Source organism: Nuphar pumila, chromosome 11 (assembly GCF_984573655.1).
Source record: "Nuphar pumila chromosome 11, dmNupPumi1.hap1.1, whole genome shotgun sequence".
Lineage (NCBI taxonomy): Eukaryota > Viridiplantae > Streptophyta > Magnoliopsida > Nymphaeales > Nymphaeaceae > Nuphar > Nuphar pumila.
Window position 1 is genome coordinate 101,495,426 of NC_143259.1, and position 27,598 is coordinate 101,523,023.

Consider the following 27,598-nt stretch of genomic DNA (forward strand, 5'->3'; position numbering starts at 1 on the left):
AAAATCAATGACCACAATACTCTTTTATTGCAATTGTGAGTCATCGATTTTTCATGTTTTTAAAAACATAACTATTTGTCATAAAGTCTTCATGTAAAACATATTTTTTACTAAATAAATTATAAAGAACAAATATATGAAATCTGATTGATGAGATGTTCAAGCATTGGAGAGTGGTCCTAACATCGTTGGATGGACCATCCCCCTTTCTTTTATATATATATATATATATATATATATATATATATATATATATATATATATATATATATATATATATATATATATATATATATATATATACTAATGGGTAGGTCCTAAATGAAATATGCCAAATGATATATAAATATAAATGAGTTTTTAAAGTTTTTTTTTGTTTTACTTGATGTGATCTATGTACTTAATTTTATAGGGATCAGCTCTTGAAGTGTTCCTTTATGACACATGGTTGGATTTTTATAGGGTTTAAAAAATCAACTCTTCAAAATCTTTGTAAATTTTTTAGGCTCCAAATATTATTTTTTTCATTGAAAACACATGATCTAGGTGTGGATTCCTCATAAATCGACCATGCCCAACACATTTATGGGGTCAACTACAAAAAAAAATATCAGAAGAGCAGAAAAAACTATTTAGCACTTGTCATTTAACATATTTCATTTAGCACCTTCCCATTATTTCCTCTCTCTCTCTATATATATATATATATACAAAACATTTGGTAACATCATGTCACTTCTAAAAATCACAATTGCAGGTTTTTTTTATCCAATTGGAAGTCATAGGTGTGCTCAGCTTGTTCCAAATAGTAGAAACCTTCTTTTGAATCATACTTTTTTATGAAAAAAAAACAAGATTTTATGACCCCAAGAGAGAGAGAGAGAGAGGATGGTCCACCCATGGATATCACATGGATTCCGTCAGATTTGCCAAAAAACTTGTCTAACATGCATACTATGAACGAGGGTAAAAGGGGTGGACCATCTCCATTCACACACAGTCACTAGAATATGAGAACTAATGTGTGAACTATACTTTTCATGATTTTTGTGTTCTTTTCTCTTGAATTTTACATGCTTGATTTTATAAGAACCCGCTCTTGAATCATCCCATTTTGATGCATAAACAAGTTTTTTTAAAGCTTTAAAATCAATGGCTAATAATCTAGATAAATATTCAAGCATTCAAAAATCACATTTTTTCATAAAAAAATACATGATCCAATGGTAGATTCTTAGCAAATTCACCATGCCAAGCACATCCACATGGTTGCATTTGCCAAAAAAGTGTTGGAAATGCCCATATTTTTAGTTGTCATATTCTAATAACTCTCTCTCTCTCTATATGTATATATATAGAGAGAGATGTATAAAATAGAAATGATACTCGTGATCACTTTCTTCTTTGAGCTTTTATTGAATTTGCTGTTACACATCAAAATAATAAACAAATGCCTTCTATGATCGCCTCCACTACATTATCAAAATGCTCTGATCCCTCAAAATCAACCCTCCCTTTTTACTACATTCCAGCTATACTAAGAACAATGATTATAACGATGGTGACCAAGACCATGGAAAAAATGAAGGCATCAACGAATGAGAGAGATCCACGTGACAGCACCTGCTTTCAATCAATATTTGGTTTATCAAGAATCCGTTGCCATAGTCCGTGATCCATAACCGTTTGGATGTGACTTCTGCCAATTCCATGCTACTCTCAGACTCTCTTCAAGTTCGGTATGTTTTGCAGACCAGTTCAGTTCACGTTTGATCTTCAAAGGATCGCTGTACACTTCTGCATAATCACCAGGCCTGCGATCTAGATATTTGACAGCAACATCAACACCAGTTGCTTTCTTGCATGCTTCTACAAATTCCTTGACAGATCTACCTGTATAGCATTGAAGATGATTAGAAACTGCTATCATCCCTAAAAGTTTAAACAGGCATCTTTCAGCGTATGATTTTACATGTATTCATTTTGTAACTCCGCTTGTGTATAACTGTTTAGTTATCCACTGCCGGTCCCAAGCCCGGATAAAGGAGGAGGGTTGCGGTAGGCCTGTGACAGCCAGCATAAAAACTTAGTCATACCCTATGAATATGAACCAATATGAGAATTTTGTTGGGGCGTTCCCTACTGAGCGACGTGCTGTACTATATAGGCCCGGAGGCAGTGATAAATGGGCAAGGGTTGCTAGGTCGTCGCCCGGAAGTGACGCGTCACACCGGCGCCCGGGTGTGGTGTCAAATAGACAAGGGTTCCCTCACTTTGTTGGACGGGTGGGGGTAAAGAAGTTAGTCCAAGACCATAAAATTAGGTTAGCCACTTGGAACATAGGATCTTTAACTGGTAAGTTGGTAGAGTTAGTAGATGTTATGTGTAGGAAAAAGATTGATATTTTATGTTTACAAGAGACCAAATGGGTAGGTGAGAAAGCAAAAGTGATAGAACCTTGGGAATATAAGATTTGGTATACAGGAATAAATAGGAATAGGAATGGAGTAGGGATTGGTATGAGTCGTGAGTTTATAGATAATGTAGTTGAGGTTCGTAGGAAGGGTGATAGGATTTTACTTATTAAATTAGTATTAGGTTCGGAGATTATTAATATTATTAGTGTTTATGCACTTCAAGTAGGTTTAGATGATTCCATTAAGCGTCAATTTTGGGAAGATTTAGATGGAGTAGTACAAGGGATATCTTATGGAGAAAGGCTTTGCATCGGCGGTGACCTTAATGGGCATGTAGGCATTAATAGGGATGGATTTGAGAGTATTCATGAAGGCTATGGTATAGGAGAAAGAAACGAAAGTGGAGAAATGATTTTAGATTTTGGTGTGTCCTATGATATGATCTTAGCAAACACTTGGTTTAGGAAGAGAGAGTCTCACCTAGTAACATTTAAAAGTGGGGTTAATACGAGTCAGATAGATTTTTTCCTACTTAGAAAGAGAGATAGGGGTTGTTGCATCGATTGTAAGGTTATACCGGGAGAAAGTGTAGCTACACAACATAGAGTCTTAATTTTAGATCTTAGAATTAGAAAATGCCACAAAAGGGATAGACATAGGATAGATCCTAGAATTAAGTGGTGGGCACTGAAAGGAGCTAAACAAGGAATGTTTGTAGAGAAGGTAGTTAAGGAAGCTGATTGGTGTCTCGAGGAGGGTTCAGAATCAATGTGGAATAAGATAGCGGGTGGCATGAGAAAGGTGGCTAAGGATGTATTGGTGCACCGCTAGGTAAGGATACATCGTGGTGGAATGAGGATGTCAAATTAGCTATTAAGGTTAAAAGAGAGTGTTATAGAAATCTAAGTAAGAGTCGTGATAATGAGAATTTGAAGAAGTATATGATAGCAAAGAAGGAAGCTAAAAAAGTAGTTCGGAACGCGAGGGATAAGGTATATAAGGAGGTTTATGACAAGTTGGATACCAAAGAGGGCGAGAATGATATTTATAGGCTTGCAAAGATGAGAGATAGGAAATCGACGGATCTGGGTATGGTTAGATGTATCAAAAATGAAACGCAAAGGGTTTTAGTCAAAGATGAGGAGATTAAGGAGAGATGGAAAGATTATTTTGATAAGCTATTTAATGAAAGTCATGCTCAAGATCTTGAAGACTTGTCCATTCCTTTTCATGAGATGAATCGTGACTTCATGTGCAAAATTCAAAAGAAAGAAATTGCAGAGGCTTTGAAGAAAATGAAATCAAGAAGGGCAGTTGGCCCAGATGGTATACCTATCGAGGCTTGGAAATGCTTGGGAGAGAAAGGTTTAAAATGGTTGACAAATCTTTTTAACAAGATTTGGCGGACAAATAAGATGCCTAATAAGTGGAGGAAGAGTACTTTAGTGCCTCTATATAAGAATAAGGGTGATATACAAGATTGCACAAACTATCGTGGTATAAAACTCATGAGTCATACTATGAAACTTTGGGAGAGGGTGATTGAGTCTAGGTTGAGGAAGATTGTCATGATATCGGAGAATCAATTTGGTTTTATGCCTGGAAGATCAACTATGGAAGCTATACATCTTCTTAGACAACTTATTGAGAGAAATAAAGAGAGGAACAAAGATTTGCATATGGTTTTTATTGATTTGGAGAAGGCATACGATAAAATACCTATGGACGTTCTCTGATGGACAATGATGAAGAAAAGTGTTTCTCTCAAGTACATTAGTATAATTAAGGATATGTATGAAGGAGTAGTAACCAATGTCCGCACTTGTGGAGGGGTGACAACCAATTTTCCTATAACGGTTGGGTTACATCAAGGATCTGCTTTAAGCCCTTTCCTATTTGCTATAGTGATGGATGAACTTACGAGATCAATTCAAGAAAATGTGTTGTGGTGCATGTTGTTTGCTGATGATATTGTTTTGATTGATGAGTCTAGAGCTGGGGTTAATGCTAAGTTAGAATTATGGAGACAGACATTGGAAGCAAGAGGTTTTAAGTTGAGAAAGAGTAAGACAGAATACATGGAGTGTCGGTTTAGTAAGCAATGAAGTAGTGATGGGAGTGTAGTGAAGCTTGGTGAGCAAAAAATACCGGTGGATGATTGTTTCAAATATTTGGGATCTATCATTCAAAAGTATGAAGAAATTGATGGAGATGTAAATCATAGGATAAATGTTGGGTGGATGAAATGGAAAAGTGCAACTGGAGTATTGTGCGATCATAGAATGCCATTGCGGTTGAAGGGAAAGTTTTATAGGACGACTATTAGGCCCGCTTTACTATATGGTACGGAATGTTGGGCTGTCAAGAGACATCATATTCAAAAAATGAGTGTAGCTGAGATGCGTATGCTGAGATGGATGTGTGGAACTACAATAAAAGATAAGATTCAGAACGAGGAAATACATAAGAAGGTAGGCGTTGCACCCATTGAAAATAAGATGAGAGAGAATCGTTTACGGTGGTTTGGACATATTCGGCGAAGGCCTAATGATGCTCCAGTTAGAAGGATGGAGAAATGGGAAAATATATTAGTTAAAAGAGGTCGGGGTAGGCCTAGGAAGACATGGATGGAGGTGATAGGAAAGGATATGAATGCTTTGAACCTCACCGAGGACATGACATTGGATAGAAATGATTGGAGGAGAAGGATTCATGTGGAAGACCCAGAATGATTTTCTTTTTTGGTTCATATTGCCGACCCCAATTGTTTTGGGATGAAGGCGTAGTTGTTGTTGTTTGTTGTTGTATACACAAAGCAGGAACTGATTTTCTAAGCCTCCATGCTAGCAGAGGCCAGAACAGGAACTTTTTAACACTTTAGTGGTAAGACAACAAACTTAAATGCAAATGGTCCATGTGCATGTGTATGCATCCATCAACTAATGGGAGAAGAAGAATGCAACAAGAGGTTCTTGAATGGCATAATACCTTTTCCAGTACCAACATTGTAGATGCCAACTTTCCCAGATCTTGCTTTAGCAAGTGCTTTAACATGTGCATCAACCAGATCAGTTACATCGATGTAGTCTCTTATACAAGTACCATCTTCAGTATGATAGTCCGTTCCTGTAACCTGGACAGTGCATGGAAATATCTCAATTGAGTACCATTTGAAAATGCCACTGCCTCTTAACTCAAGAAGCGATGGACATCTAATGGATCCAATAAAATTACTCTTAACAGTGCTACAAGAAGTGTAATCGATATCATTGTGTGAAGAATGGCTTTCCGAGTGAATGTTCAACAGGTTCCATGGTATGAAATGTCAAATTTGCATCAATAATTGTTTATGTTTATTCAGTGAACAAAAAGAAAATTACATTTTTTGCTTGGCAGAAATTGTTTTTCTTCTCCAAGTTACATGTTTAATAAATCATTCTTCTGAAATCCTGTCAAACAGTTGTCAAAAATCAACAACTGATAGAAGGTATTTTTTATTTCTTAATAGAAGAATTTAAATTTGAGAAGATTGGAAAGAGAGATTTAGAAAGAGGAACCACCAAGGAAGATGCCATATATGTTTCCTGTCTGTTTAGTCTGTCAAGATATGAAGGCAATACTTCAAGTGATAAAAGGCAAAAACAGTTCACAGCTGTACTAATGCTACTTTAAATGGTTTAGATTAATTATGGCAGGCTGATTCATTGATAGTTTCGAATTTTGAAGTTCACTAGAGATCCAGGCAGATCAGGGTCAGGACATTGACAGAACTTGAACCTGGTTATATGAAACCGAGAAGAAGCTATGGCATATCGGCCATCAAAGAATCAAATTAACCACCACTTGGGGCATATTTTGAGGAGCGACAACATAGTGATTTAGTGCCTTCAGACATTACATTGTTTCTAGTATCTAGAACATCCGTTCATATTTTAATTCTTACTCAAGTGCTGTATTTTGAAAATTATGCTGCTCCACTCAGAGATCATAGCAGTACTTAGAAGCAGAAATATTCATGAGATTTTTTGGATCAAGGTAACCTGCATACTTGTGGAAGGTTGCAGAGGATAGTAATTAATTGAAAAGCAATGGTTCATCAAGAATTATAATGAGCATCAACAATGTTTGACCATCTGTGATGGTTGACACCCCAAGAGGAAGGTTGAATAGAACACAATGGAAGCATGAGTTTCGCTGGAAAAGAATACCTTGAGATGAGGAATATTTCCTAAAGCAGCATCAAAACATGCACCAGATATGCGACCATGCTCCCGCAGCTCTGGCCTCGGTGCCTCTCCTAGTCTTCCTTCTGGGTCGGATCCAATTACGTTAAAGTATCTGAGGATGTGAATTGATAGGCAATTAGCATTGTGCAGATGGTGGATGGTAACATAAAGCACTTTCAGTCTATTAAAACCCACAGAGATGCAAGTATTACAGGAAAAGAAAATGGAATGATATTGGACCAAATACAATGCTATTTGCAAACTACAATACAGAATTGTAAATACTAGTATAGGCATCAAAAAGAAAACCCATCTGTAAACACCCCAAATTTTTTTTAAGTCCATTTCGGACACCCCCTTTTGAATTCCTGATTCATTCAGGAGTATATTTGAATCAATTCATGATCTCGAGCTCATCTGATATCTGAGATCCAACTTCATTTCTTAAGTTTTGATCTAATATCTAAGATCTGTTTCCAAGTTTGATCCAATATCCAAATCCGAATTCCATCATAAGCCTGAATTTTTCATTTTTATAAATTCATTCCCAAGGTTCAAACTCAATTTGAACTAATTTCCCTCATTTTGATCTGTAATCGAGATCCAAATCCAAATCTGATTTTTATTCAAAACCTCGGATCCAGATTCTTTTCAAAATTCAATTTTTGCTCTAATTTTAAATTCTTAAATTTGAAATTCAAATCCATCATTTTGCAAAAATCTTTTAAAAATACCATGAATCCGGTTCATAGTTCAATTTGGATTTTGAAATATCAAAGCAGATCCAGATCCAGTTTCCAAATCCAATTTTTATCCCCAATTCAAAAATAATTCTTGATTCAATACTTTTGCAAAATTTCTTAAAATTCAATCTGGATCCGGTTTTAACTCAATTTGGAGTCAAAAATCAAATTGGATCTCGGATCCAATTAAAATCCGTTATTTTCAAAATCCTCCTTTTTATTCATATTTTATTGTAGATTTTTAAACCTATTAAAATTCATTTTTTAAAGAAAAATCGTCAACCCTATACGAGCCCATTGCTGCCTCAACCTTAGACCCTCCAGAAAAAGAAGAAGAAAAGGAGGAGGAAAGGAGGAAAAGAAGCAAAAAATAAGCAGGAAAAGAAGGAAAAAGAAGAATAAGAAGAGAAAGAAAGGAAGAAGAAAGGAAGGCAATCAGAGATCGGTGGTCAGTAGTCAAGATCTCTCTCTCTCTATCTCTCCTTTTCACTTGGAGTTTACGAAATTTAGAGAAGTTTCTGTTAAATTGTAATTCATAAGACAATGTATTTTATATATATATATATTATATATATATAAGAAGATACATATACATATGTACATGTATCCATCTACTTATACATATATATATATAATATATATTTCTTTAGTTGTAGGGGTATTTTTGTCATTTCTACATTTTTACGCATATTCATGTTTTTGAATATGATTGTAATTCCTCTTTTTTATTTTTTTCTTATTTTTGTAATTTTTTATTTCTTATTTTTGCTCTTTTTTGTAATATTTCTGTACACAGTCAGTGGCTGACTGTTGTACACAGTTTAAAAGGTAGACGTTGGGCTAATTCCCAACGTCTCTAATAAGAGCCGTTGGGAATAGCCCAACGTCTCTTTAAGTGCTTATAAATAAGGGCTATGTGAGCCCATTGAAGTATGTTTTTTACGAGTTGTCTCCTTAAGCTTATAAACACTGTGCATTTATTGCACTTCTTTTGTGGTGTAAAGCTTATAAACACTGTGCATTTATTGCACTTCTTTTGTTGTGAAAGCTTATAAACACTGTGCATTTATTTTGTGTCTTGAGTATTTGAAGTATCAAGTTATTTGAAAACTTGATTGTTTGCAAGGATTATTCACATGGTATCAGAGCAAGGTTGGAGAAAGAAAGATCGTGTAGATTCTCACTTTTTCGAGTGCCTCGAAAAGCGTGCTTTCGATTTTTTGGTGATTGGAGTGGATCCTCTTGTTCATCTAATATTTTAGAAGACTCTTCTATCAAGAAAGGTCTAAAAATCCTTTGTGGTACGTATTCTTTTTCATCATCTCTCCTCTCTAATGGGCGAAAAAGACTCATTTTTCTCTCGGCTTCAAACTCAATGGGACCAACTATCACGTTTGGGCCGGAAACATGGAGGCTCATATTAAAGGGAAAGGGCTTTAGGGCTATATCCAAGGCTCGATTCTTGAACCGGAGCCAAAGATAACCTTGATGGAGAAAGGAGAAATAAAAATCCTTGAAGGCGAAGAAAGAGCCAAGGCTCTTGAAGACTACACCAAAAAGCATGAAGAATGGGAGATGAGGAATTTTAAAATCCTCTCATGGATTTTCTCATCCGTAGAAACAAGAATTAACGCCAATATTATCAAGTTTAAGAAGGCTTCTCAAGCATGGGGGTACCTTGAGAAGATGTACACCTCTAGGGACTTATCTCATAAATATTACCTCCAAAAGAGGGCGCTAACTCTTCATCAAGGAGAGATGACTATAAGGGAGTATTTTGCCGAACTTTCTTCTATTTGGGATGAGCTTGCTATGCTCGAACCCAAGTGGAGTGGAGAAGCCATAGAGCTTCATCATAAACAATTGGAAGAAGATAGATTTTTTAATTTTTTGAATGGGCTTAGGCTTGAATTCGAACAAATCCGGTCTTCTCTTTTATCCGCCTTCACTTCCCCTTCTTTTGAAGATGTAATTACTAAACTAAGTGGGAAAGAGACTCGTATGGGTATAAGATAGAACAACCCAAGTGTTATAGCTACACCTTCCACTAATGAAGAAAATGAAGGAGTTAATATCATCTCAAGACCGATGAGCAACTTAAGGACCTACAAGCCTCCCCACTTCAAGAATCAAAACTCAAGTGGTCAAGGAGGGAAGAAGGATTATAGCAAGCTTTTATGCCATTTTTGTAAGGAACCGGGGCATATCAAGCCTATTTGCCCAAAGTGGAAAAAGTTACTTGCCATGGCTACTACATCCCAACCTCAAAAGGAAGAGTGCTCGTCATCTTCAAATGGAGCTCTCTTATTGCAACAAATCGTGGATGCACTTAAACCTCTTTTAAAATGGGCTATGTCCGGAGCCGCCATGTCAACCTCTTCTCCTCCCGGTAAGACCTTTTGGCTTTTAGATTCAGGTGCTTCTTTTCACATGACCCCAGGTTTTACTTCTTTTTCCGAATACTCAAAAAATCCCTCTCCATCTTTTGTTTCAACCGTGGATGAAACATCTCTTTAAGTAAAAGGAATAGGAAATTTTGAAAAACAAGGGTTCTTTATTCCAAAAATTAGATTTATACCCAAATTAAACTTGAATTTGCTTTCCGTTTCTCAACTCTCGGATCATGGGTGTGATATAAAGTTTTCATCTAACAAATGTTGGATACAGGATCGCCGGTCCGGGAGATTGATTGGGGAAGGCTCTAGGAAGGGTGATCTATACTATGTCGATTCCCTTCAAATTCCAAAGAACCTGTTTTGTAATGTTGTCCAACAAAAGGATATTAATGTGTGGCACAAGAGACTTGGACATCCAAATATTGCAAAAATTTCTCATTTACCTTTTGTTAAAAGTCTATGTAAAAGTGATTTCACTTGTAACGACTGTATTCTTGGGAAAATGAAAAAATTACATTTTTGTCAAAGATCTATGTTTATAACAAGACCTTTTGAAATTATCCATTCAGATGTATGGGGACCGGCACCCGTCCTATCAAAAGGAAGCTTTGCATATTATGTCATTTTTGTTGACGACTACACGAGATATTGTTGGATTTATTTTCTTAAACACAAATATGAAGTTTTCTCGATTTTTAAAACCTATCATATGATGATTAAAAAACAATTTAATGGGAAACTAAAAATTTTTAGAACTGACTCTGGTGGAAAATACCTTTCAACTGAATTAAAAAATTATCTTGAAAGTCATGGTATTCTTCACCAAAGATCTTGTCCGAAAACCCCTCAACAAAATGGATTAGCCGAAAGAAAGCATAGACATATAATAGAGACAACTCGAACATTACTTGTTTCTCAAAACATCCCAAAAGGTTTTTAGGCTGAAGCGGATTTAGCATCTGTTTATCTGATAAATCGGCTACCTTCTAAAAACTTGAACAATATCTCGCCTTTTGAAAAATTGTATACCAAAGAACCCGACTATAGTCGGTTGAGAATTTTCGGTTGTAAATGCTTCGTTCTTACTGACAAGAACGACAAGCTTTCACCAAAACTTATTGCCTGTGCTTTTCTTGGATATTCCGAAACCCAAAAAGGGTTTCGTTGTTATGATATTAAGAATGACAAGCTATATGTTTCCAAAAATGTGAGTTTTCTGGAAAATGTTAATGGTTTTGAAAGGAGTGAACCCTTTGAAGAAAACATGGATTACTCTTTTTTATTTGAAATGTTAGCATATGATGATGATAGTGATGACAATTTTATTCATAATGACGTCAATGATAAAGAAGATGACTCTTTCCATCCACCTATCTCTCAATATAGAAATGAAGGAGCATTGAGAGATCCTATAACATATACCCATAGAGATAGAAACAATTTTAGGAGTGCAATTGAAAAATTCAGTGAACCTAGTGGGTCCAATTCAACAAATGATGAAAACCTACGAAGAACTGAGAGAAGTAGAAAGATGCCTTCTAGGTTTATTTCATATGATTCGTTTACTCCTAAACATAGAGTCTGCCTTAGCGCCATTCATTCCTATATAGAACCCCGAAAATTCGAAGAAGCCAAAAAGAATGATGAATGACTGAAAGCAATGAAATATGAGCTTTCAGCTCTCAACAGGGCAAATACTTGGGAGTTTCAAGATCTTCCTATGGGTAAGAAAGCAATAGGGTGTAGATGGGTATTTAAGGTAAAAACTAAGAGCGATGGATCTCTTGAGAGATATAAGGCTCGATTAGTTGCAAAGGGATATAGTCAAGAATACGGGATTGACTATGAAGAAACTTTTGCCCCTGTGACTCGAATGGTCATTGTCCGATGTCTAATTACCGTTGCCTCAATCAACAAATAGAACATCTATCAAATAGATGTTAAAAACGCCTTCCTAAATGGTGATCTGAATGAAGAAGTATATATGGATGCTCCACCAGGAATGAAGACTCCCAAAGGGAAAGTGTTTCGCCTTCAAAAAGCACTTTATGGTTTAAAACAAGCCCCCAAGGCTTGGTATGATAGATTTAACTCCGTAATGTTAGAAAATGATTTTTCTTCCTGTTTCACTGACACTGCCTTATTTGTTAGAAAAACCAATGCAGAGATTGTCATTCTGCTCTTATATGTGGATGATATGCTTATAACCGGAAGTGATTCTAAAGGGGTTAAAAGCATAAAATCAATTTTGAAGGATAGGTTTGAAATGTCTGATTTGTGATTTTTAACTTATTTTTTGGGTATTGAAGTAGCATACTCTCATAGAGGGTATTTTTTATCTCAAACTAAGCTTGCCTCTGAGATTATTGACAGGTCAGGTATTACAGATGATAAAATTTGTGAAACTCCTGCTATAGTAGGAGCTAAAATGAAGATTGATGATGGTGTTCCTCTCTCCGATCCTACTCCCTACAGGCAACTCGTAGGATCGTTGATGTACCTAAGTATCACCAGACCAGATATCTCACATGCGGTGCATACTGCAAGTCAGTTTCAACATGCACCAACTTCTGTTCACATGGGTGCTATCTTACGTGTCGTAAGATACCTAAAGAACACTATTAATAAGCCAGATATCTCTCATGCAGTTCATACTGCAAGTCAGTTCCAACATGCACCAACATCAGTTCACATGAGTGCCATCTTGCGGATTGTGAGATACATAAAGGGCACATTGAACAAGGGAGTATTTTTATCCTTTTCTTTTGAATTAAAATTAATTGCTTATACTGACTCTGATTGGGAGGTGACCCAAATAACCGTCACTCCACCACTGGTTTTTGTGTGTTTTTAGGAGACTCGCTGATTTCATGGAGATGTAAGAAGCAACAAAAAATGTCTCTATTCTCAACAGAAGCTGAATATCGTGCCATGGCGATGACTACCATGGAAATTGTATGGATTCATCAGCTATTAGAAGACACTAGAATCTCAATAGAAGGGCCCACCAAGCTATGCTGTGATAACAAGAGTGCAATTTACATTGCAAAAAATCATACTTTTCATGAGCGGACTAAACACATTGAGATGGACTGTCACTATGTTCGAGAAGCGTATCTGAAAGGAGTTATAGATCTTCCATATGTAACTTCAGAATATCAGTTGGCAGATTTCTTCACCAAAGCTTTGTGTGCTCCGTGATTCAATTTCCTCCTTGACAAACTTTCGGTCATCTTGCCCTAAGTTTGAGGGGGGTGTTAAATTGTAATTCATAAGACAATGTATTTTTTATATATATTTTATATATATATATAAGAAGATACATATACATATGTACATGTATCCATCTACTTATATATATAATATATTTCTTTAGTTGTAGGGGTATTTTTGTCATTTCTATATTTTTACGCATATTCATGTTTTTGAATATGATTGTAATTCCTTTTTTTATTTTTTTCTTATTTTTGTAATTTTTCATTTCTTATTTTTGCTCTTTTTTGTAATATTTCTGTACACAGTTAGTGGCTGACTGTGTACAAGAGTCAGCCACTGACTGTTGGGAATAGCCCAACGTCTCTTTAAGTGCTTATAAATAAGGGCTATGTGAGCCCATTGAAGTAACTGTGCATTTATTGCACTTCTTTTGTGGTGTAAAGCTTATAAACACTGTGCATTTATTGCACTTCTTTTGTTGTGAAAGCTTATAAACACTGTGCATTTATTTTGTGTCTTGAGTATTTGAAGTATCAAGTTATTTGAAAACTTGATTGTTTGCAAGGATTATTCACAGTTTCCAGCCCTTTCTTTCAGACCCCTTCAGCCAAGGTGAGTATTCATCTTCTATTCCCTTAAAATTTCTTGTCATAACATGGTTAATGGATTAGAATCTGAGTTTTCATCTTCCTATTTGCTGCATTTTAATCTCTGTTTAACATATTTTGATTGAGCCAAAAGAATTGAAGTGATTTGATCTTTTTAGATCAAATCCTTCTTTCAAATGGGCTACAACAAGTTAGATTTGTGCCTCAGCCATTTTGGTTTTCTTTTAATGCATTTTCTATCTTAATTTTTCATCATCCATGCATTCATTCATGTTTTAAGGCATTAGATCTCATGTTTGAACATCTACGCATGTGCAGTTTACTTTCATCATGTTCAGTTGCTTTCTAGATTGTACTTTCAATCCTGGTGCATTTTAGATCTATCGATTTGTATGTAATCAGAGCTCATTTCGATCTGAATTTTTTACTGCAACTTCATGCATTTGTCTTCATGCTTTCCACCAAAATTCAGATCATTCTGAGTTTGTTTGACCCAATTTAAAAATCAAGATCCAGAACTTATTATTTTGCACCGTCAGGATTTTAGCAGAATTAGAGCCGACTTGCCGGAGCGATTTCTCCCTAACCAGAGATGATCTTTCCGATCCGTAAAAATGGGTGTCTTTGAAATTGAATCTAGTTTGTTCATACCAAATTTCAACAATTTCTATGGTGTTTTTATATCTGTTTTGGGTCGAAAATCACAACTCTATCACCCTGCATCATTTTAACGGCTCAAATTTTGATCCATTTTGTCATAATTATATCCCCCCGATGGGAGATTATTTTCCAATTCTGTAAAACGGATTCTCTTTGTTTATATGTCTAGTTCATCCCTGTAAATTTTCAGAATTTTCTATGGTCAATTGCTATTTTATTTTGATTAAATACCAGAACCCTGTATCATGATTTTGTATATGTTCTGATTTTGGCCCCCATGCCATAACTGTTGTTGTCCACCTTCAATAAATCGCCATATGATTGGCAATATTCTTCAGCAAAATCGTTGTTACGATTTTCGGGTCTCCAATGAGTCCCTACTACGATTTGTAGTGTTTTCGGGTCTCCAACGAGCCCCACAACGATTTGTAGTGTTGCCCGATCTTTTAACTACGATTTGTAGTGTTTCCGGGTCTCCAACGAGCCCCACAGCGATTTGTAGTGTTGTTCGGTCATCCTACAACGATTTGTAGTGTTGTTCGATCTTTTAACTACGATTTGTAGTGTTTTCGGCAGTGTTTTAAAACTCGCCGAGTCAACTCGTTGACTCGGCTCGGCTCGCCCCTCCAGCGAGTCAACCCGGCAAGGCAAACTCGGTTTGCCAAAACTCGGGCTTGACTCAGCCTGACTCGGGCGAGTTTTGGGATGTTTGAAATTTGTTTTTTGAGTTTCAAATTACAGTTTTGAAATATATAAGTACATGTATTTTAACAAGGGTTACCCCCAGATTTTGTATAAAAAAGAAAATAAAAATCATTTAAAGATAAAAAATCATTTAAATCCATAGAATAAAATCGTCATGTTGTTCGAACTACTGTTCACCCTGTGTTATCAACTTATTCTAGCAAAATATTTTAAAGAAATGATTCTCACTATATATGGCGGGTCAACTCTGCCTATGGGAAGTCACATTTAGGTTTCATCATCCATTTGTTATGTGAACAAGCATTGTACATATTCAAATATTAGTAGTCTTTTTATAGTTGTGCCATTAATATATTTCCTGCATAGTTTTATACAAGAGAAAATTGCTTATTTATGTTGATATTGGGCATTCTGTAAACTTTCAATATGCACATATATCCCTGTTTTACATTTATGGATTTGTTAGAGAGGGAATTAAAACTTTTAAAACAAGCTAGCATATATGATTGGCCATTTTAGGAACCTTAGGTAGTAGCAAACTGAACTCATGGTGACCAAATCCTCTAATTCAAGTCATGAATTAGTCAAAGTGCTTGTATAGATATCAAATTCAATTATTCAAGTAAACCTTTATAGCTCTTTGCAGTTGTTTTTATATTCTTACAGACATTTGGAGACTATGTTTACTCAAAAACATGGTTTCAGACAAATTATATATTGTTTTTCTTTTAAAATCAAAAGTTAACAAAACCCGGTACGAGTCACCGAGTTGACCCATCGAGTCACGAGTCAATAAAGGACGAGTCGAGTTCCGAGTCACGGGTTTTAAAACCTTGGTTTTCGGGTCTCCAACGAGACCCATAGCGATTTATAGTGTTGTTGGACCTCACTATAGCGATTTGTAGTGTTTTTTTGCAAAACACTGCAGCAATTTGTGGTGTTGTTCAGTAATAAATCGTTGTAAATCGCTACCCGAATTAGAACCAATTTGTCGGGGGGCATATCTCCCTAACCAGAGATCGGATTTTAAATCCGTAAAAAGTGATATCTTTGTTATGAAGTTTAGTTTATTCCTGTAAATTTTCAGCGATTTCTATGGTCATTTCATGCCCCATTTAGATCAAAATCCAAACCCCTATCAGTCTGCCTTATTTGAGTGACACATGTTTTTAGTTCATTTTGTAAGAGTCATATCTCCCCAATGAGAGATCATTTTCCAAATCCGTAAAAAGGGTTTTCTTCCTCTACGTGTCTAGTTTACATTTGAAAAATTTCATAACTTTCTATGCTCATTTGATATCTCAAACCTGTTAAAAACCTAGACTGGTTACAGAACTTTAAATTCTGTAACAAGTTCACTTCCTGTTTAGAAACAATGACTTCTCGAAGTCGCCATTTTCAAACCAAAACCTATTTTTCAATTCTGTTAATTGGGTTAGCTTCTTAATTGAGTTAAGCATCTTTTCCCTCAAATTTGGGAGAAATCGGGTCAGTTTAGCCTCTGTAACATCCAGTTTACTGAAACCTGTCTGGTAAAATCCAATTTCCTGTTTCTGAAATTAATGCTCTGATGTTTTGATCATTACTCTAGTTTCAGGAATGATTTTGATATTCTGTAAAAAGGAAATGCTTCCTTGCTGTGTTGTGAATCTATGTATTCATTTTGAGCTAAAACTGAGTTGTTTAAGGCTTCCATCTGCTCAGAATGCTCTGACAGGTTCACCTGCAAAATCCTGATTCTGCAAAATCCTGTCTTATCTGGATAAGAGAATCCAAATTCGAGTTTTCCTCGCATAATTGCTTAGGATTTTCTATTCTATAACATTCATAAGGTTGTTAGGCATCTGCATATCATTTTTAGAAATTTCTAAGGTCATTGACCATTCATTCATTGCATCTTTCAAAACCAATTTTATAAAAAAAAAACATTGCTTTGTTAAAATGAAGTTAAATTGGGCATTTTATCACTCTTAAATTCAATTTTCAAACATGATTCGTATATTTCATAAATTAAAAATGAATTTTATCAAGTTAGAATGCCTTAACTTCATTTCAAACAAACTTTGGAGTTTATTTGCCTTTATTTCAATCACTTTCAACATATTTTCATGAAAATCTCAATTTCAAGGTTAAATTCACTTTGAATTCAAGCTTTAAAATGTATTTATATGTTTTAAAACCCCAATTTCGAAAATTTAAAACTCCAAAGCACCATTTTCAAAAGTTTTGCAAAGTCATACATCATTCACTTTTATTTTATTTGATTTTCTTTATTTCTGAGGCATAAAAGGCTAATTTTGGATGTATTTTTCAATTTTTCAATAATTGAAGTAAAAAATCCATAAAAGCCTACACTTATTTCTAACAAGTTTGCTCATTTTGCAGGATTTTCTGTTTTGTTATTTCTTTTTAATCGTTGTATCAATTCAAAGGTTGTAATAAATCAATTAATGAGAAGTTTACTTTATGCTTAGCTTTAAATGAATAAGCATGTAGTTTAACTTTCCATTTTCATAATCAATATGTTACATTTCTATTTTCATTTTCAATAACACTATGGTGAAACACGAATGACACAAGCACCATTCTAATAAAAGGTGATTAAATCCTAAGTTGACGATTTGCATTTATGACTATAGTCAAAATGTGAACAAAACTTAGGGTTTTCATCTTTTATGGAATAACATTAGGTCCACACTGGATCTCTTTAAAAAAATCATCATGTCTTTCTAAATATTTTCTTCCTTTATCAGAGTTTAATTTAAAATTAATTCAAAACATATATCAATGGCCATAGTCAGGATCAGTGTTGTGAGAGGCGTACGCCTCAGTACCTGAAGCGTACGCCTCAGAGGCGAGGCGCACGCTCAAGGTACTGAGGCGTTGCTGTGATACACAAATTGCCCCTCATCAACCTCCGGAATCCCCTCCTTCATCCCCAAGTCTTCCTCCTCCGCCCGATTCGTCGGCTGTGCTAACCCCACGTGCCGGTGGATCCACCGCCACGTGCCGGTGGATCCACCGCCACGTGCCGGCCAACTGCTCCTCCGCCGCTCCCTGTCCCCGTACATCCTCCTGTCCAGTGGCGGTGGATCCACCGGCACGTGGCGGTGGATCCACCGGCACGTGGCGGCCAACTGCTCCTCCGCCGCTCCCTGTCCCCGTACATCCTCCTGTCCAGCTCTGGCATCACCAGCGGCGGCCTCCTCTCCGATACGCTGTCGCTGCCGGGGAAGCCCCTGGTGGCGAACTTCGTCGTTGGCTGCTCAGTCTTTTCCGACCACCGGACGACCGGCATAGCTGGTTTCGGACGCCCCCCCCCTCGCTTCCGTACCAGCTGGGCGCGTGGTCCTTCTCCTACTGCCTCCCCTCCCACCGCTTCACTTCCATACCAGTTGTGAGAGGCATACGCCTCAGTACCTGAGGCATACGCCTCAGAGGCAAAGCGCAGGCTCAACGCCTCGCTTCGCCTCATCGCATTTAACAACCTTGGTCAGGATATATTGAGAGTTAATTTCATTTTAAACTCTATAAAGGCACCAAAATATATTTTATCCTTCAAGTGAATTTAAATATGATTATTATATAATACATTTTATTACCATAGTCAGAAATGTATTATATCTTCAATCTTATTTCAATTCTATTAAAGGATTAAATATGCTTTTCAATTCCAAATTTTCAAATCTTTTCAATGCATTCATCATTTAAGATAAAATTGCATCATTATCTTTCAAATCATTCAAGTTATTTTCTGAATTTCTAAGTGAATTTTGAAATAATTTTTCAAAAATAGTTTTCATTTCAAAGTTATCTTTTACTAATTTCATTCTCAATTTCATGCAATTTCAATTCCTAATTTTCAAATTAAAGTCTCTCAATTCAATTACATTTTCAATTTCAAACTTCACTTCTTCAACTTTAAGTTTAAAGTTCAATCTTTTAACTTCTAAATTCAATTCTAATTTCTGATTTTCAATTGCAACTTTAAATTTTGAATTCAATTTCAGAATTCGATTTCCAAGTTTCAAATTTCAATTTTTCATTCCAACTCCGGAACTCGATTTCCAATTTCATTTGTGATTTTAACTCTTTCAAGTTCGAATTTCAAAGTTTTTGTTGTCACTTTCAAATCAATTTCAAGATCTAAATGATTTTTGAAATCATTTCAAATTTATCTTCAATTAATCTTTCAAACCAAGTGTCGAAAAATCACTTAGAGATTCATTTCTTAAAATGCTTCTAAGTATTTTTCAAATCAAAATGACTTTCTCAAGAGCATGCATGTTTTCAAGTTCAAAATCATAGCGCAAACATGATTCAATGTGCATTTAGGACTTAGAGTAATTACTTAGATAAATTTGGGCAAAGCAAAGGCATGAATTCGATCCTTGGTTCGATTACCCCTGGTAAAGGCATCATGAACGGTTGAACCTCGTACCGACGAGCGAATCCCGTCTCTCCATTTTCCCACAAAATTTCAAAACGAAGGCGAGTAAATTTTCAAAATCTTTTTCCAAAGGTCAAGTGAGACCTTGCAAGAAATTTTCTCTTTTCTCCCTAAAAAGGTAGAAGAAGAAAAATTTTGCAATGATCACACCATCAAAATATCTTCTCATCCCCAAATAAATTAAAGCACCTTCAAACTCTACCTTGAAATCTTTCTGATCTCTAGATGAATACTTGAATCTATAGATTTTGAAATAAAGATCTAACAAGCAGGCGGGCTTCATACATCGCAGGTTTTCAGGCATGGCAAATGATCTTCTCAACAATGAACAAGTTTAGGTACAAATTGGAGCATTCAGGATGTCCTACTAAGGTATGCAGTGATGACATTTCCCAACAAAGAATTGAGTTTAGGTACAAATGAGAGAGGACAGAACCAACCCAAGTGAATGTGCTTAATGCATGCCTAACACAACAAACCTCAATATCATGACAGCCATGTCTGATTTCTTGGAGAAGTCTAAGATGATATCTTCTGCCATCTTCTTGGCTTTACCATATGGGTTGATGGGAGCCTGGATTCAGGAAGCCAAATATTAACTGCTGCAAATATGCAACTGTTCTTTCTTTTTATTTCTCAAGGGTCAATGTAACCATTAGCAGTAACAGAAAAAAGGGCCCATCTTGCTGACAAAAGTGCTCATGCTTACCTGGGGAGTATCCTCTGTTATCGGCATTTTAACAGGCTGACCATAAGTTGCACAAGTGCTAGAATAAATCAGTGTCTTTACACCATATGCTTCCATAGCCTCAAGTACTACCAATGTGTTTGATGTGATATTGTGATAATACCTGAACACGAGTAAATGCTGTTAGAATTACTTCATCCAATATAAAAAAGAAACAGTGATTCCATAATTGAAATAGCATAGATTATTGGAATTCCATCATTCAAGAATCATCAAGAAGCATTAATTATTCCCCGCACCTCCAAATAAGCAAGAGAAATACAAGGTCAAATGCTTTGTTAAGAGCAAAAAGCAGATGTTTCAGGATTAAGAGATACAAAATGTTCTTATTGTGTTAAAATGGCCTCAAGAAAACCATAAAGATCAGATCAGAAGTGTCAAACAAGGGTCCAGCTGTAATATAATCATCCTAGAATAACAAGACATTCCTTGTTATAAATGACAAAACTATGCTTACAGGGCAGCTTTTTTGCTCTTTTTTTTTTTGAAGGAAGTTCCCACAAGGTGCTTAAACTAAATCAGACTTTGGTTCAAGAAAAGAAGAACAATCTAAAGCAGATGCAACTTGTAGTTTCATAGGCTGATGCCACAAAAGACACAACAAGGTTACCGTATCTCATTTGTCAAAAGTCAGAACCAGGTCTTGCTCTCAACATACAGAACAAAGAACATGCCTAAACATGAGAAAACAACCTCACTAAATGTCAGGTGGAAATTCTGTATGTCTCCAAGTCCCTTTACACCTGGCAGGCTCATATGTGAATCTCATGACCAGAATGTGACATCAAGTTATGGTTTGTACAGTACCAATTCTCAACTTGATCTCACTTTGAAATAAGTATTACATAGCGCATTCATGTACTTTAGCATCCAAGACACTTACTGAATAATCATGATTTTCAAGGAACTTCTTAAAAAAATCTAGGTTCTTATATTTTCTTGCTTTAGTAGCATTATTGGAACTAAAACACATCAAATACGCCAAAATATCATATCCCCACTAAACAAGCAATAGTCACAAGCAATGTTGTGAAAAGCATTGAGGCGTATGAGGTACAAGAACCGCCCATGAAGCGAGGCGTAAAGCATAAGCTTCACAAAATATTTTTTTTAAAATGTGTTAAAAAATAAAAATAAAAATAAACAATGCATTACTTATGAAACAATAATGAATAACAATTTGAAAATATAAAATGGATTACAAACTGAATTTAAGCAATAATTAAAATGAAATAATTTGAATGATCTGACAATTATCATTTAACCAAAGAACAAGAGAATAACTAATAGTAACCCAACACAACTTATTTTAGTACCTATTTATAGAAACCATGGACAACCAAATATATCATTTTCCTGTTAAAGAATTAAATAAAAAAACTAAGAAACAAATCAAAGATAAATTTCACTAATAAGTAGAAATGCTTAGAATAGAGAACCCAGATACTGGTTGATATTTGGTTTGGATTTAGGTAGAATCAAATTCAATTAATTGGATGAAACAAAATAAATAGAAAAAAAAAAAAAACAAAGAAGGAAGAGCGTGTGCATAAGATAAGGAGAAGAAAAAAAGAAAGAAGGAAAAGAAAAAAAGAAGGGTCGGAAAAAAAGGAAAAATGAAGAAGAAAACGAAAGGGCAGAGAAGAAAAAAAAGGTCAAATAGGCTTTGACCAGCCACTTATGTGTGAGGCATGCGCCTCAAGCTTGAGGCATGCCTCTGGGCAAAAGTGTGCCTTGAGGCGCATGCCTCACCCTATATTGCACTCTATGCATGCACCTCGAGGCAAAGAATCATACGGCTTTCCTCGAGGCACGTTTTTAACAACACTGGTCACAAGTCTAGCAACAAAATCCAGTATTTCCCATATAGCACATCATACCAACTCGAAAACATAGTTGTCTTAACCAAAATATCCCATATTTATGAGCTTATGATGAACAGCACTGGAAACCCAATCTGCTTTACATTTCAATCAACAGTAAAACAACCAATAGCATATGAAATTGCAGTCATCCTAAAATCCTTAATTACATTAAAAGAAAAATATGTACCAAAATGCATGTCCAATGTACCATTCTGGTCTTTATATAACTAGATAGAGTCATTATCCCTATATCCTTTCAAATTGTCTGTTGAATAGATTGTGACTATTTAATAAAATATACATGTTTAATAACATTATAACATTGTAAGCTCTGATTTTCAGATGCATTGTCACTACAAACTTAAAATACTAAATTTGTTGCAAAGTTGGTTCAACCTGAGGAAATATGTCGATAAATCATTTCTGGACTTAGGAACATATCCACCATTGTGGAGAGAAATGTATGCAAAAAGAAACAAAAAAATAGAGAGAGAAGGTAAAAGCAGGCTTGGAAAAGGAGTTCCAAATTGTTTTCAGCAAAAAATTATAGAAAACATGTGTGTAGGCCAAGCCAACAAACGCAGAATTCAGACCTGTGGCTTTGACTCATTTAAAAAATCTTGCATCCTTTCTCATAGTCTTTGTGATGCTCTTTTTACCTTTCTTTAATTGTGCTGGCCTTTTTTAGTTTTTGTGTTAAGCTTGCTATAGTCCAAAAAAAAGATACTGATGTGTTACCAAGTCAATTTTGCTAATAACTTTCCCCAGAGGCACCCTCATATGCCTTCTATCCAAATGAACACTGCATAAGTTTTTGAAAATAGTATGCTCAGACAGTCTACATGACCCCACCCAAAGCCTGATAACCGCACCAAATAAGATGACAGATCATCAAATCCCCCCGCCACCCCCCCTACAAACATGCTATCCTGTTAGCAGAATTTAAAGTAACAATGACTTAAATGCAAAAAGGATCGAAAATACAGATAAAACATACCTAAGAGGATCAAGCGTGCTCTCACCCACATATGCAACAGCAGCAAAATGCATCACAGCATCAAACACATTTTCAGAGAATATTTTCCTCACCTTTGTTGAGTTAAAGAATAAAACCATGAAGAAAGAATAATGTTTCAACTTTCCACTTAAACTGATCAATTCATGCGATATATTTAGGATACAGCTTTTCCATCTCCCAGATCAGCATAAATAAACTGAAGCCTTCCAGGCTCTGGGAATTGCTCTTTCAGGACCTTAACAGCACCAAGGTTTCCCCTAGAAAGATTGTCCTGTCATATATATGTGAAAACATCAGACGCTTTCCATAATACCGAGGAAGAGTTAGCTGTGATAACATTACAAACTGCAACTGTGTTTACTTTAAAAGAAAGGTTAACAACAATATACCACAATGGTCACACGATATTTGTCCTTTAGAAGTCGAAGTGCAGCATGCGAACCTATGTAGCCAGCACCTCCAGTCACTAAGACATGAGTAACACCATCCTCATGCGAAGAGAACTAGAAAAAGAGCAAAACAAAAAACCAAAAGGAACAAGAATCTTGTATCAATTTTTAAGAGGCAGAGAAAATGGGAAATCGAATATGGCATGTGTGAATGGGCACACACATGCATGAAAGTATACATGTGTGTGAATATTCATCAAATTCTTGATAAATTGAATATGGAAAACAAGACACCAATCCAAAATCTTAACCAACTTCACTGAAATAATAAGCTGACTCAAATTAATTGAAGGATTACCAGAGTAGAGCAACCATAGCCAGATGACTGCTTCAGAATAAGAATACAGAGAGCTGTAAGGACAGCAGCCAAAATAACCTTGCCACAAAGATGAGGTTTTCTTCTCGAATCACCATATTCCATTCCTGCATGCCAAATAGAATAAATATCTGTTATAAAAACTCCAAGCATATCCTCAATCACTGTCCTGCTGGAATTTACCTCAGGATTCTGTAATGAAATATGCAGAAATACAAAACAAGAGCCTCTAAAGGCTTACAAGATCAAATTATAAATCCATAAACATCATAGAAATAAACACAATTATGCTAAAAAGATACTTCATAAGAATGACAATCGTTTAGAACACGTAACAGAAATAGCAATCCAATGAAGACATAAATAAATGAATACTGAAGCCGATGACCAACTTTTAATCAATACTGAGCTAATTTAAAAAGAAAGAGGCATTTTGAAGACTACAAAAGAAAATAACAAAAGGCAAACCAAATTGATTCCAAAGCCAAGCAATAGGAAAGAAGGGAAAAAGAGAAGGAATGCACCTGAAAAGGTCCAAAAGGATGTGGTAGCCCTCGGCTGCCCTCGAATCCTGCTGGAAGGAAGCATGTGAATTTGAACTCCTTCAATCGTAAAAAATCTCAATCGAGCTCCTAGACACCAATTTTCACCGCATGCTTCGACCTTCCAAGAATCCAATCAACCGCACTAAGCCACAATCAGATCAAATTCCATAAGAGGGAAAAGTCATCGCCAGTAAAAACTCAAAAACAGAGAAAGAGCATCAGGCGTGAAGCATTTACAAAAGACGGATCTTACTTCTGAGACGACAGCAAAAGAGAAAAATGGAAAAAGGGAGGGGGTAAATAAAAAAAAATCATAAAATCCCGAAATGAGATGATCTGTTTTTTTTTTCCTAAAAAAAATGAAGAAATTTCAATCAGCTTAGGAAATCCTCGACTAGAAAGAGTTTTTCCAAAATTCAAGAAACTTTGACCTCCATAACAAAATCCACGATCAAATTCAAAAATCAACAAACTTAAGCATTAATGATGTTAAAGACGCAAGGGATTTCTTCAAAATTTATTGATGAAATCTTCTCAAAAAGACAAAAGAAAAAGAAAAACGAAGACATTCAAAGATCATGCAAAAAAAAATTTAGAAAAGCAAAATACTCAAAACTTTTTGAAGATAGAAACCACGGAAAAACGGAAAGCCAGTTTGCGATGGAGTAATCAAAAAATAAATTCCTTTTAAACAGGACGTTGGAACCTAAAAGCATTAAACAAAAAAGTCTTTCCAAATAGCAAGAAAGATTTAAAAACCGGATTCGAAGATTAACAAATGTAAAAATTCAAGAATTTGAGAAAAAAAGGATATTTGAAGCAAGCAGGACTCAATAGAATAGAAACAACAAAAAAAGATCCAAATCAATCATAAATGAAATCGAACCGAAGAATCAGAAATTATTATGAGAGAGAGTGTGTGTTCCCACAGAATCACCAAAAGCTTCCGAAACGAACCAAACGATCGCGAACACAAACGAAACCGAAAAAAGAGGGGGGGGAGAGTTGATTTTTTCTACCAAACCAACGAAAAAAACTTCGTTTTTTTTTTCAAAATTTGAAAGAATAGGAAATGGCGTACCGTAAGGGCGATGGAAGAGGGCTCAGATGGCGCGCATCAAGCTCCCAGAAAAAGAGAGAGAGCGATCCCTACGAGTTCGCCTCGCCACTGTAATAATGAATATGAATACTCTCTCTCTCTCTCTCTCTCTCTCTCTCTCTCTCTCTCTCTCTCTCTCTCTCTCTCGCCCTTGCAATAAATAAATAGAGGAGTGCCCGTCGAAAACTCAAAAAAAGAGAGAGAGAGTGACGAGGCGAAGAAGGCGGAGACGACGATGGAGGGGGAACGAGAAAGGGGCCCTTCCCTTAAAAGCTTGGACGGATGCAGGAGGAGAAGGAGAAGGAGAGGAGAATCTGGTGGAATTCGGAACGCCTCCTCCCTCGCGTGAACCCACGTCGCCTTTCCCACGAAACAACTGAGTCACGCCCTCCCCTCGTGCCTCTTTGTTTTTCCTTTCCCCCCCCCCCCCCCAGTGCTCGTGGGGGTTCGTCGTTGTGTACATATCCACGTGATGACACGAGTGAAAACTGAAACGTCAAGTCTCAACCCTTTATAAGCAAGTTGTATGAAAGAGTGTTGCTGAGACTAACTGATGGGACCCGATGCATTTTTAGTGGCTTATTTCTGAAACCTGCTTATGGATCAAGGATTGCTTTTCCCTTTTAGTAATGGATGACACAAGGTTGTTTTGACCTCGTGAGCAGTCAATGCAACGTTTTGAAGCTAGACAGATGTAAGAAAAGTCATGTACTATTTTTCGATACTTTCAAGCTCGATAGACTTTTTTGCTCAAAAAGTTTTTCTAAGAAATACATTTTTGATAAGAAACATTTCTCTAAGAGGTGAAGAAATATTGAGGTGAAGAAATATTTACTATCAAGTCTCACTCATCACATCTCACTACCACCGTCCATCTCACCACTAACCACCACCACCCATTTCACCTCCGACAAGTATTGTAACGCCTCACCTCAATTAAGAGATTTTTTTTTAAACACAACGAAAAACTTTTTCGAATCAATTTGAAACCATCCTCAAACTCAGGCACGTCAGAGAGTTATAATCAAACTATTACAATTCAAATGGCACAAAATGATATTATTTAAATTATAAATAAAATTCTAAAGTTTGTACATAAAACACAAAAAAATAAGACAAAATGATACAATTCATTCCAACAAAGCAATCCTCGTATCCCTCAACATATGTCCGCCTATTTCCATGAAGCACAAAGAAAAAAAAAATGAAGCATGAGACATAACTTGTCTCAACGTAATTCTACGGACCTTTAGTAAGTCTCAACAAACAATTTATTCATGCACACTTATGTGCATATATCAAACATACAATACATGCATATATTTATACATGCTTAAGCATACAATCTTACCCAAACATCGATGTGTAAGCAAAGTATACAACTTACACATCTCATTATATGTAAGTATACATAAATTCAAGTGTATAAACATATGTACATGTATTCATGCATATAATTATGCGCACACGTCATTCAAACATAAACTTACGCTCACATATCAATTTAAGTAAACAGTTAAACATATATCTCATTTAAGAATGCAATCATGCTCACACGTATTTCATGCATACAATTATGCATATTAAATGCATACAACTATGCAATTATGCCATGACTTACCTCATGCATAAATAAAATTTTTTTTAATTAACTTTCTTTTGCAATTCATGCAATATTTGCAAACATTAAGCTTAAATTTTGTCTTGTTACCCAAGGGTACCATGCCCAACCAACTATGGGTACTCAGGTCTTTCTAAGGTGTTCATTCATACAATTTGTATTTTTCACATTTTAATCCTCAGAAGAATAAGAGACTAACACCAGAGTCTAAGATATGTCGTCATGTTTCCCTCAAACTAAAACATCGTAGGCGTACTACTATATGCATACAACTATAGATCAAACTCTACCACGTGTATCAAAGCACAAAGTTTTCTTAAACCACCACGGTAGGAAAATGATTCACATTTGACCCGACAGGATTGCAATAGTCTGCGTCCAACAGGACCGCAATTCCCACAGGGTTGGTGCAAATACAGATTTATATTTAACCTACTTGTTCGATCTCAATAGCACGAGTCAATGTCACACCATTTTTAAGATAGATGCATATAGTGCAACTTTCTTAATTTTCAA

The 27,598-nt window shown here is 35.8% G+C and overlaps 1 protein-coding gene across 1 annotated transcript; it reads right to left on the minus strand.

Moving 5' to 3' along the window:
* Positions 1 to 1,382: 1,382 nt before the first annotated feature.
* LOC149822625 (putative UDP-arabinose 4-epimerase 2) lies at positions 1,383 to 25,884 on the minus strand. The gene is made up of 11 exons (XM_089981175.1): positions 25,444 to 25,884; positions 24,342 to 24,504; positions 23,800 to 23,924; positions 23,442 to 23,555; positions 23,216 to 23,323; positions 23,032 to 23,123; positions 20,131 to 20,272; positions 19,901 to 19,995; positions 6,626 to 6,755; positions 5,406 to 5,550; positions 1,383 to 1,893 (listed from the first exon to the last, which is right to left on the minus strand). The coding sequence occupies exons 2-11, from the start codon at positions 24,403 to 24,405 to the stop codon at positions 1,649 to 1,651; spliced, it is 1,260 nt and encodes a 419-aa protein (XP_089837301.1). The 5' UTR covers positions 24,406 to 24,504; positions 25,444 to 25,884; the 3' UTR covers positions 1,383 to 1,648.
* Positions 25,885 to 27,598: the final 1,714 nt, after the last annotated feature.

What these genes read in the sequence shown, in the direction of transcription:
- LOC149822625 (XM_089981175.1), bottom strand. Translation starts at nt 24,405, where the DNA reads ATGCTTCCTTCCAGCAGGATTCGAGGGCAGCCGAGGGCTACCACATCC. An exon ending in ATCCTTTTGGACCTTTTCAG is followed by an intron (nt 23,925 to 24,341) that starts GTGCATTCCTTC and finishes TTTGGCATGCAG; the next exon opens with GAATGGAATATGGTGATTCG. An exon ending in GCTATGGTTGCTCTACTCTG is followed by an intron (nt 23,556 to 23,799) that starts GTAATCCTTCAA and finishes CTCTTTTTCTAG; the next exon opens with TTCTCTTCGCATGAGGATGG.